Source organism: Pleurodeles waltl, chromosome 9 (assembly GCF_031143425.1).
Source record: "Pleurodeles waltl isolate 20211129_DDA chromosome 9, aPleWal1.hap1.20221129, whole genome shotgun sequence".
Classification (NCBI taxonomy): Eukaryota; Metazoa; Chordata; class Amphibia; order Caudata; family Salamandridae; genus Pleurodeles; species Pleurodeles waltl.
Genome location: NC_090448.1, coordinates 325,899,959 through 325,912,814, shown reverse-complemented (window position 1 = coordinate 325,912,814; position 12,856 = coordinate 325,899,959). Strand labels below are relative to the sequence as shown.

The 12,856-nt window shown below is 44.0% G+C and overlaps 1 protein-coding gene across 1 annotated transcript in view; it reads right to left on the bottom strand.

The window, feature by feature from the left end:
* INKA1 (inka box actin regulator 1) overlaps positions 1–11,909 on the bottom strand; it is a 45,000-nt gene extending 33,091 nt beyond the window's left edge. Inside the window, exon 1 of the mRNA XM_069206841.1 lies at positions 11,817–11,909. Coding sequence (XP_069062942.1) covers positions 11,817–11,819 — 3 coding nt within the window. The 5' untranslated portion in view covers positions 11,820–11,909. The remainder of the gene's footprint in view (positions 1–11,816) is intronic.
* Between the last annotated feature and the right edge of the window lie 947 nt (positions 11,910–12,856).

The following is a 12,856-nucleotide window of genomic DNA, read 5'->3' as shown; positions in this document are numbered from 1 at the left end:
GCACGTCTCTCCCATGCGGCCCACTGCTGGTGTGAGATCCCATCAGCGAGCACCCTTATTACAGAAAATAGGCTTGGGCACCCAAATAAAAGTGTCCGCTAGTAGCGAATTAGGAAGCTAAAAAAGTGAGTGACGTTTGCAAATTGGGGCAGTTTTTACTAATGGCCTGTATGGGTGGTTTGCAAGGTGTGGAAGACTGCATGGATTGGAGCTTGCTGCAGGCAGGCCCAGCAGATCTAAAAAAAGAGTCCCACAAACAGGCAGTAAACTGGCCCACACACTTACCTGAGAGACTGGTCCATTGGGCACTGCCTGGTTGCCCCAGAGGCTAGTCCGAAATGGTCCAAAGGAAGTGATACAAAGAGCCGCCAATGCCAATTAAATTCCTGGCCTGCTCTGCAATTCCTACTCATGTTAGACTGGTAGCTGTATGTCCACAGAGAGCAAGATATCATTACCCATGCTACCTTCCTTTCCCTGATGTTAAAGGAAACATTGCCTGCAGCAATCCATGCAGCCTTCTATAGCTTGCAAAACTTGCATACAGCGTGTCTTTACAATTTCAAAACTGCCCTAATTTGCAAACACGGGCCACTTTTTTTTTTAGCTATCTAATTCACTTATGATGGCCACTTTTATTTTGGGACTCGGGCCTACTTTCTGTCCCCGTCCGACCCTGCCTGTCATAAACCATTAAACAGCAACTAAAATGTAACATGTCTGCCATCTTTTACCACAGTAGGGCCACATCCACATTGAGAATTGGGTGATGGTGCTGGTAATTTTCACTAGTTTCTGTCTATTCAACGTGGCCTCTGACTGCGCAAGACCTGTTTCCTGAATGAGATAGCAAGTTAGAAGGATGCAAGTGCTCTTCTCAGAGAAGGGCAAACACACAAAAATACCCCACTTTAGTAGCGGATGGCACCAAATAGCACACATGGTGGCATCATATGAACCCCTCTTGATAGTGATTTGTGCTTCACTTTGAGAAAAATGTTGCTCCTTTTTGATGGAAGTAGTTGCTTTTGTGTGGGTGAAAATGTTTATCAAGAGCAGCACTGCAAATCATGTCGCCTTTAAGCACATTCCTGTCTGACAGGAATTTGACCAGAAGATATTGTAAGCCTCTCTGTCGCACCTGGAAGATGTTCAGTCAGCTCCAGTTCTTTAGGCTCCATTATATTTGCTGGGGCGGCTCCTTCGCTATGGCGAATGAGCGTCGCCCCTCTGACTGAGCCAGCAGCAGAAAAAAAAAAACTATAGTTCACTATCGTTTTATTTTTCTGCTGCTGGCTCAGCCAGCAGTGCAGGGAGGGGCAGTGCTGGTCCACGGGAGGTGGGAGGAGGAATGGAGTGCACCTAAGTGCGCATGTGTGTTTGGTGGTCTGAGATGGCCGGCCAAACACACATGCCCACTTAGTTTTCTCCAACCCGGCTATGTTTAACAGCCGGGCTGGAGAAGCTGCACAGCCCCCGAGGCTCTGTACAAGCAGCAGTACGAGCCGCTCAGACCAATCCTGATGCTGTTTTCATGCTGGGTTTAGCATCAAAGCAGCACCAGGATTGCTGAGGAGCCTGTGCTGGTGTTCCAGTGAACGGTGGGACATCACATCGAGGGAACAGGAGCGAGGCAGTAGGAGACAACGGTTCGAAGTAAGTTTATTTTTTATTGTTTTTTATTTATTTTTCCCCCATTGTCCCCGTCACCCCCACCCCTCACCTTGAGATTTGCGGCCGCTGCCACTGCAAATTTGGGCACTTGGGGGCATATTTATACTCCGTTTGCGCCGAATTTGCGTTGTTTTTTTCTACGCAAATTCGACGCAAAACTAACTCCATATTTATACTTTGGCGTTAGACGCGTCTAGCGCCAAAGTTCATGGAGTTAGCGTCATTTTTTTGCGTGAACACCTTCCTTGCGTTAATGATATGCAAGGTAGGCGTTCCCGTCTTAAAAAATGACTCCGATGCATATGCGTCGTATTTATACTCCCGGGCAAAAATGACGCCCGGGAGTGGGCGGGTCTAAAAAACCCGCATTAGCGCCGGATTTTATCGCCTGGGTCAGGGCAGGCGTTACGGGACCTGTGGGCTCAGAATGAGCCCAGAGGTGCCCTCCCCTGCCCCCAGGGACACCCCCTGCCACCCTTGCCCACCCCAGGAGGACACCCAAGGATGGAGGGACCCACCCCAGGGACATTAAGGTAAGTCCAGGTAAGTATTTTTTTTTTTTTTTTTTTTGTGGCATAGGGGGGCCTGATTTGTGCCCCCCTACATGCCACTATGCCCAATGACCATGCCCAGGGGACAGAAGTCCCCTGGGCATGGCCATTGGGCAAGGGGGCATGACTCCTGTCTTTGCTAAGACAGGAGCCATTTCAATGGGGGATGGGCGTCGTAAAAAAATGGCGCAAATCGGGTTGTGGCGATTTTTTTGCCTCAGCCTGACTTGCACCATTTGTGGACGCCCATACGCCATTTTCCCCCTACGCTGGCGCTGCCTGGTGTACGTCATTTTTTTTAACGCACACCAGACAGCGCCGGCAGCTAACGCCGGCTAACGTCATTGAATAAATACGGCGCCCGCATGGCGCTTCAGAATGGCGTTAGCCGGCGCTAATTTTTTTGGCGCAAAACTGCGTTAGCGCAGTTTTGCGTCAAAAAGTATAAATATGGCCCTTGGTGTTTTTCTTAGTTCACAACATAATTCATCACTACAAATATCAGAATGCAAAAAGAGATAAGGAGGCAAAAATCCAGGAATAGCCAAGCATCTTATACCCAACATCGGACAACTTTAGAGTTCCGTCATAGCTAAGGAAGCTAGCACCATAACAGTTTTGTTGTAGGCTGTGAAACACTGTATGGTCAGCTGAGCACAGGATTTAATCTAGGGTTTAACCTTTTATTTTTATCACACATACATTTTAGGGGTTTTCTGTGAGGAGGTTTATTGGTGCAGCATCGTATTTCTGTAGAGTGGGCACGCTTTTACCAGGAGCCAGTGACTTTTTTCATAGAGTAGTAATGGCCGGTGATTTTTCCAGTAACTAGCCTGGCAGCTGAAGTTAAGACAGCGATGTCTAGAGAGTGGATACTTGAGCAGACTAGTGGTGTTTAGAGTATGCATAATATAAGAATTATCTTGCTCAGTGGCTTCCAACCTGTGGTCCTGGAACCCCTGCGGGTCCACGATTCTTTAGATAATTGAATAATAACAGATTAATGAAGTGTATTTAAATAAGGTGGCTAAATGTACAATTGAACATTTTAAAACATACTGTAAATGTCAAGAAGTTTGAAATTGGAGGCTAATAATTACATTAGTATCCTCAGCAGGATTTGTGGGAGCAGTGCAGGTGCAACAAACAGCCTATAGTATGAATGATCCGCGACTTCAATAACATTTAGAAAAGCTCCAACCTTACTATACATTTTTTTTAAATGTATATTTGTTTGAAAATTAAGTGAAATGTGTTATCGTTTGTTTATTTGTTTGATGAATGCTTGTTTCTATATTTTTTGTGTGTATTGTTTTGCAGTTCAAATCATAAATAATATTTAAGCCGGGGTCACCGGCTTCCAGTGATGGCTCAGTGGGGGTCCACAGATTCCAATAATGATCAGTGGGGGTCCCCGGGTTCTAGTAATGATAAAGTTGGGGTCCACAAAACTCAAACATTTGAGAACCACTGATCTAGCTGATAACCAGCCTCGTGACACAAGGGTGATTTTTGTTTAGACCATTTCTTTCAGTGTCCTTACAACAGTACAGAGCTCGCCCACCTGAGGTATGCCTTAAATTGGAAACATTGTTTACAACAATATTTTTACCACCCATCCTTTCCAGACGTGGTAGGTATAGTTAAGGTAAGTATGTGTGTGTGTGTATATATATATATATATACCCAGGCACTCTCACTTCTGCTGTCACACCCAGACAGACACTCTCACATCCGATCTCACACCCAGACACTCTCTCACCCACTCAGGCACTCTCACACCTACTCTCACACCAAGACAGACACTCTCACACCTATTGGCACACCCAGGCACACACTCTGGCACCCGCTCTCACACTCAGAAAGACACGCTCACACCCATTCACACACTCTCACACCCACACAGACTCTCTTCACAACCACTCAAACTCAAACACTAACTGTCTGTGGGGCTGAAATATAGGGGGAATTGAAATTATGGGGCCGGGGTAGAGGTTCCCTGATCCCCTGGGAATAAATAAGGTGTGGATATGATTGGAGGTGCCCACTGTGCGTGCTGTGGGGTTCCGTGGTTATCGGCTCTTGGCCACATTGGTTGAATTAAAATATAGCAATTAAAATTACTTTATGGTAAAAAAAACAATGAAATTCACTGAAAAAAAACAAAGGTTACAGGGACGTTACATTTAGGAAATAGAAATTAAAAAAACATAGAAATTCACTTAAAAATCAAAGGTTATATGGACGTTACGTATTACCTATAACTCGCGCCCGTGCCATGCACTGCTAATTACCCCAGATATTACAGCACTCATGACAACTTCTATAAAATCATTAAAAATATAAATGGAACATTAGCAGTCACATTATTAAAGAAAAAAACTGTGCATGGTGGGGTGCAAGTTACTTGAAATAACTATAACTGCTGAATTTCTATGGTTTTGTGCGAGTAAATTCAGACCTAGAACGTCCCTGTAACCTGTGTTTTTTTTTTTTAGTAAATACATATATGTATATATATATATATATATAAATATAAAACCTAGTGGTCTAGTGGTGTTGCCACTAGGTAGTTATAGTTAGGACAATTTTTCCGTTGAAAAAAACAGTTTTGGCTTGCCAACATCTTTGGCGGTGTTAGATGAATCTTCAAGAAATTTTCCCCAAAAAAGTGTTGCGGTGATTCTTGTTGCACTTGGAGAGTGATCCGTGAAGCAGAGGCAGAGAAAAATGGGGGGGGGGAGTGAATTATTTTTTGTTTTACATATTAATTCACATAGGACCTTTAGACACGACTACAGGCCGAACTGCTGGAAGGAATTACACCAAATTTGTCAGAAAGCTAGCGTTTGGTACACAGACTGTGCTTTTGCTTATTTGATGTAAATCCGTCCAGTAATTTTTGAGAAATTTATGAAAATTGAAATTTGTCTATCTCTGGCTGCGGCAACTTCACAAATAAATTGAGAAAATGTCTGAATTTTCACTAATGCGCATGCGAAAAGAAGAGCTGTAATTGGCTGACCACAACCTGACTAGAAAGTTGGGGCCACCATTTTATTTCATGGGACACAGTCCCCAGGGGTGAAAATCCTAATTTGAAGTGGCATAAGGGTTCAGCGTGACGGTACCCTGACCGCAGAGGTGTAATATTGGTGTGTTTTAGGTGCAAATTATGGGGTTACAATAATTTTCCATCACCATGCGGCGATGATCACAAAAATTCACAAATTTTTGTGAATGTGCGCAAAATATTTTGAATGTGAAAAAATTTGAAAGAAAAACTACAGACTCATTCTCACACTTACTCATTCACTCAGAGACTCATGTGCCCACTCACACACACTCTCAGACACTCATGCACTTACTCAGACCCACTTGTAGACTCACACCCACTTTCAGACCCACTCAGACACTCACGCACCCACTAACGGATCCACTGAGAGAGACAGACCCTGTGGCCAAGTTCATGGTGCATGGTTGGGTGGTTATAAGGGCTTGGCTGCAAGGCCAGGCCATGCGTCCAACCCACGCTGTGCATGGCCAGGATTGGAATAAAGTATAGTAAATTTAAATTACTTTACGTTAAAAAAACATTGACATTCACTGAAAAACCAAAGGCTACAGAGACGTTATAGTTAGGTTCTGAATTTACTCGTACAAAACCATAGAAATTCAGGAGTTATAGTTAGAGTTATATTAAGTAGCTATAACTTGCACCCTAATGTAACTATAACCTGCACCTTCACCATACACAGCTATTTACTCCATATCTTTGATGAGCACTTATGGTGTCTTTGATATTATCACTGCAAAATTTGCAAAAAAAACTATTGATAAGAAAACTGTGCATGGCAAGGGCGTGAGTTACCTTAGGGCGCGAGTTAAGTACTGCCCTACAATAAAAATAAAATTATTTGTTTAAAAAAAACTAAATTTAAAATGATAGATAGATAGATAGATAGATAGATAGATAGATAGATAGATAGATAGATAGATAGATAGATAGATAGAAAGATAGATAAATAACTTACCTTAGTGTGGTAAAGGCATACGTGGCGAAGTCATATGCATGGCAAAGGCATGCATTGTAAAAAAAAAAAAAAAAAATGAAAGAAAACGTGTGGTAAATGGGTGCACGGTAGAGGCATGCGTTGAAAACTCGTACAGCACCTTAAATGGCTAACATGTGGCCCCAACAATATTCCGCAAAAACGGCTTCCTACAGAACATATTAGCTTGAGCTGTGTACTAATAAACAACATATAAACACTTGCTTACCACGCCTGCGCACCCGCCAGGCAATGGGCACATGTACCACCCCGGGGAAACTAGGTAACCAATCTGGTACACACAAAAACGCTGGCAACTCATTAAAGGTGACATCTTCACCCTGCTAACCACACATCGCCATAAAACCGACCCCAATCTGCAACGGAAACATTTGGAAAGCCACAGCCCGAACTAGCGACAAGATGTGATGTAATATTAATGACAGACTGTGCACAATATAGGCGTGAATTAACAACAACTAGACATCCTGGGAAGTGCAGGTCTGTAATCAAAGAGGAAAACAAGCGAACATACACGTACCAGCTGCGGCTGTGACCTAAGGCTTAAAACCAAAACAGGCAGAACCTCACCCCAGTGACATGGTCATTCTCGTCGGCTGTGCTAGGGCTGGGATTGGAGGACACCTTAGCCATGCGTCAGCACTGACAGCATTGTGGTTACTTGTCAGCACCAACGTATTAATACAAAAAATATGACTCTAACCTTTCGCGTTGGATTCAGCTCGTGTTCCTGTGAAATTTCGAGCTCTCCGAGACTCCCTCACGGCGAAGTCTGAGGGGGGACAGGGGAGCCCGCGCTCCCCGCCGCTTTACGTGAGCGCGCGCTGTGCACTGTAAAGGCCACATTTGGAAACTGACTGCACAGCTGCAGGCCTCACTTGTAATGGAATCTCCCGCCTCAGAGCCTGTTCTGGGATTCTGCGGTGCAGAGTTGAGCTGCTTGAGGCCGATCTGAGATATTATTTAGATTTCACTGAAATTAGATATTATGGTGTATGCGTTGTTGGGTGGAAGAAATATGTGAATGACACAACTACAGACCAATGGATAAAGAGGGCCGGGAAAACCCCTTTTAGGTAGGCATGTTACATATCTAATTTAAGAAAAATCAAACAGTCTTGGCTAACACTCCTCCTAATAAATGCACAGCATTAGCACATGAGGGTTAGGAGTAGTGTAGTGCATTCACATAAATATCTTTACATTAACACAGTGTAGTGTCATACACACCATATCTTGCTTCCCTTCTGCTACAACTGATGGACAGGAGACTGACCAATAAAAATACTAGATATATTTTGGAAAGCATCTGGAATCCAGGTAAATTGTGAAAAATCGGCTATATATTCAAAACGAGGATCTGACTAGGTGGGGAATTGGGCCACGGCATTATGCAGATTAAGTAACAGTTTTAAATATCTGGGCATGCGCATTATGATAAGGCCTTCTTTAAACTGGCAGCCTTATTTGGCCCCTTTAATACAAAAGTTCCAAAGAGACCACCTTGCTTGGGATTCCCATTCTGTGAATACCATGGGCCCTGCCGTCCTCTTCAAATTGATAACTGTATCCAAACTTTTATAAATAGTGCAAATTTTCACACAAGAAGTTCTAGATCGCTTTCTCAATACCATTAGAAGCACGTCCCAACTGTTTTTGTTGGGAAGAAAGCCTCCAGAGATCTCTGGGAAGGTGGAGGTTGTGATGAGCATTATGTTGGAGGGAAGGGCGATTTGGCATGACAGATATTAGATTGTCACTACTGGGCATCGCTACTTCATGTACTAAGTAATTGTGCATTCAGCAAGAAGGAAAATCCATCCATTAGAGGGGAATTAAACGTACTCGAAGGATCCGATTTGTTGAAATATCTTTATGGTGTCAGACATCCTGATATACTTCCTGATCCCTTGAAAGCAGTCATCGGCTGCTGGCACAAGGCTCTGAAATTGATTGCCAGTCACTGCAAAATGGAATGAGTTGGAATGAGTCTGCCTGTATGGAATTCCTTGCCGACAAATAAGATGCAACTTGTTGGTGAAAAGCCAACAATATGGTTGGCAATAATACAGATTGCACAGTGTTCTAAAATCAAAAAAAAAAACTGTATTAAAAACACAGTGTAGGGTCTTACTAAAGAGATGATTCACTCCCACGTTTTATGACACATCATTACATCAAATGTAATCTACATGTATTATTATTCACATATTTATATTATAATAATTTGTTTCAACAATAGCACATTATATAACACATAAGTATCTCATTATTGTACATCACAATTAGCTCTTAGTATTTAGTATTTAAGGTCCGCTGGATATAGACTAACAGTGTAAAGAGATCTGTAACAATATGATGTACACTGTGTAGTGTGGATCTCTCAGGTTTTCCTAGAACCACCGTTTTTATTAGTGAGATGAGTGAGAGTGTGCATGTGTGAGTGACGTGTGATAAGGTGCTCAGGAGAAATTATTAAAATGAACACTAAGAACTAAAATACAATAATACGATACGTATCTTTATGTAATGCATTAATGTTGAAGCTCATTAAGATAACATATGTGAATAATAATAAATATTTGTTTAGAATATGTTTGTTGTGGTGATGTGGCAAGGATGGTGCGACACTGTCCACTAGTGACGCTATAGAGGTTGAAAGGGAGTTCCAGTTCACTTTTCTATACATAACCCACCTCACATAGCCTAAAAGTATATTTTTGGGTACCCTTCATTTACTTGTAATAGTGCTCCACATTTTGCTGAGCTCCCTATATGACCATAGGAGTACATCACATAAGGTACCAGAGATCTCCATCATCAAACTAAGGGGCATATTTATGAAAAGTGGCGCTGCACGTAGTGCAGTGCCCCTTTTCTTGCTACCCATTGTGCCCCCGAACACCACCATGTGTGCGATGGTTTTAATATACAGCGCACCATATCAGTAGTTAGGGAACTAGCATCAGAATTTTTGACGCTAGTTTGGCGTTATGCAGGATTAGCATAAAAAATGTTAATGCTAATCCTGCAAAGCACCGAGAGGCCCACTGAAACAAATCAGAAGCTCCTTTTAACACCTGCTTTGAGCAGGCGTTAAAAATCCCAGAAAAAATGATGCAAAGAAATCTGTTAGATTTCTTTGCGCCATTTTGCGCGCCCCCTCCCCCAACAGGGGAACGCCCACTTTGCATACATTATGCCTGGCACAGGCATAATGTAGCACAAAGGGTTACAAAGGGTTACAAAGTGGCGCAATGCATGCATTGCGCCACTTTGTAAATATGGCAAGGCTATTTTGGCCTCGTTGGGCCACATTAGCCTAAAAAAAATATATGACCCTAATGTGCCGCAAGGAGGCGCAAGGGGCTCTTAAACATGCCCCTAAGAATCCTAGTTGCATAGAATACTAAACAATACTACAGGAATCTGAGAGACAAGACTCCGCCTTTAAGACTACTGTCCATCGGACTCTGTAGTACTGGGTGATCCATACATACAACTACAGCATTATTCCAGTCTGCATTGGCTCGATTTAATTAGGTTAAAGATAATTTATAGCGACAAGAGCCACCACACAGTTCTCAGTGCACCAAAGAAGTTCTTGAAATATTAACCATCAGATTTCTATAGTGACAGCTCTTCTGTGGGACGTTGCAGTTTTCACATCCCTGGTGATCTGCAGGTGCACGACTAGTCTAGCAGAGAGAATTCCACAGTTTGGCACGGATGATGTGTGTCAACTTTGCACCGAGAGGGGCGCTATGTGCTACACTGACCATATTTCCAAGCCGCATTAAAATGAGCACAAAACAGTATACCAAATGAACAGCACTGATGCGAATACTGTCAGAGTAACCATTCGTACAAGCCCAACATTATGCTTCTCAGTGTCGTTTTTTTTCTATTGGGATTCTTTGTTATCAGATGTATTAATCCAACTGGCGTAAACAATGACTACAGCTCTCAGATGGCATTAGAGAGTCAAACAGAAACACAGGACTCGAAACTTGCGGCCTCATTTACAGGAGGGCTGCGCCGCCAGCCCGTCACTTTTTCTGATGCTCCGGTGTCGCAGGCCTCTCAGTCATATCTATGAAGCGAAGCAAAGCCACGCTGCGCGGCCTCTTAGATACAGAGTAAGGCAAAGCAGTGCAAAGCGCTGCGTTGTCTTACTCTATGTCAAGGAGGCGTTCCATGGGCGTTGCAGTGGGTTTTCCCATGCAACACCCATAGGTTTTGATGCTGCCCCAGATTGACAAAATCACGTAAACCTGGGGCAGCGCCAAAACCTTAAGCCTCCACAGGGTGGTGTAACAAGAAGCAATGATTTCATTCTTCCTCGTTTTTCCTCTTTTCATGTGCTTTGCATTCTGCAACACACATAGAGCGAGGAAATTGCCTCCATAGATTGTTTTTGTGCAGGAAGATGTTCCTTCCTGCACAAAAACAATCCTGCCAACAATGCAGACACCCATGGACCATGGTGCAAGGGAGCCTGCGTTGTCGCTCGACAGCAATTTCTGCTCCGGCGCCTGCTGAAAGGACAGGAATGCACTGTATCTCATAAACACAGTGCGTTCCTGCCCTTTCAATTTGGCGAAGGGCAGTGCAACTAAAAGTCTTGCAGCACTGCCCTACGCCAAGTGTTTGTAAATAAGGCCCTTGTGCCCGTCAACAGGGAGCGATCTGGCAATGCCTTGTATTGCACAGAAGTTCACTAGACACTGTTTTACGATGTTACCCTTGGTATGCACCAGTACACTGTGCCTAATCCACAGAAGTACACCACACCATTACACGGGGATCTCTACCTGACAATGGGTCTTTTTTCCCCAGTATCCTCTTTCATACATCAGAGACATTACCTTCTTCTTTCTGTTTGCTCTTTTTCCCACATGATGCATGCACCAGGGCAACCTTTCCCTCGCCTCCCTTTCTATCCCACTGTCGTCCTCTCTTTTCTTTGCAAACGTTTTTCTCACCCTAATCCCCCAAAATCTTCACCTCATTCTGAGCCTCACTTCGCTCTCTACCTCTCTCAATTTTTCAGTGATGCTTTCCCCTCAGCTTTACCCCCCCAGATCTCTCCTCGCCCTCAATCACAACCACATACTTCCATCTCTCTCCTTTCGCTCTCTGCATCATAAACACACCACCCACCCTCTGACTGGCCCTCCTCTCTGACTCCCTGCCTCTACTTGACACTCTCGTCCTGCAGCTTTTTCTTAATCCCCTTTGTTGAAAAAATATCATGTCTTCCTCTCTTTATTCCACAGTCATCCGTAATATTAACTCGCCTCGCCCCCCCTCTCTAGAAGTGCTCTCCCATTAAATGTACTGCAGCAGTGCAGAGAAGTGCAGGTACTCGGGTCAAATTAAAGAAGCGCAGGTGCTCAGTCCCGGATAGTACCAGCCCATTGCAAGGACTGGATACAGGTGTGAATTACAATCTCTCCTTGGCTTCTACACAAACATACTGACAGGACGCTCTCGACAACTGTTCCCCACAGCTTACCATGGTTCGTGGGGAGTCCAAGTCACGGTGTGCAGCAGACCGGTCCTGCCCCTCTCATGGCCACCGTGCCAGCAGAAACTGCGCCGAGCAGCCGAGGCCTCCCTATCAGACCCAGCACGAGGGCTCTTTTCAATCACAGGAAGCTGAGGCCTTTCCTCCGGAAGCACGTGACGTGCAGCCTGCGGATCCTACAGAGCGGCTGCGGGCCGGGGTGGGCTCACATGGCCGGGGCCATTGTTCCAGGAGATGCCCGGAATAGATTCTAAGAGGAAACCCAGCTCTGCCCACAGACCTGCACCTCAAAGATCCTTCTTACCTAGAGCATTTATAACATCATGAAAGCGCCACAGACATACACACAAGCAGCAAATGGAATTAGAATCTATTGCAGGCATAGCCTCCTTCAGAAGTACATAGGAGCACAATTCTTTATGTCAAGCAAGTCTATTGGCCACCACTCCATCACATTATCCAAACTTGGTAGGCAGACATTTCATAAACCTGAACAGAGACATAAACAATTTCTCCCAAAGTTTGTGCTCAAACAGCTAACTCCAGCTCTCAGACAAAATTGTCCCCAAACGAACCAAGATCGTATCTAAATGTGCCATTGTAAATAAACCTCTTCATCTAACAGGAACAACACGAAATTAGACATGCCCCAACAAGCATGCTTTGACTGGACCACACTGATCCAATCACACTAATTAATCAGAGCAGCCCTTTTCTTACAAAGCCCTCTTCAAACACACTAGCCCTCATCTTCAAAAAATAAATAACTCCCTTAGAGCGAGTTGGTCTCCCTTTCACCTTGAAGAGAGTGGCACAGACCCCCTCAAAAGAGACACACAATCTAACTAGGACTATTTTCATCATCCCTAACACTGACAACCTTCTGCAGTGTTCACCAAGTACTATGACTACTAATTTTAAACGGGTGGTACAAGGAGCAAGACAGAGTTGCATTTTTAGCCCAGTTCTTTTGAGCATAAATATGAATACCGTGGAAGTCGCTTTACAGAGCTCATCGGCATCTGGAT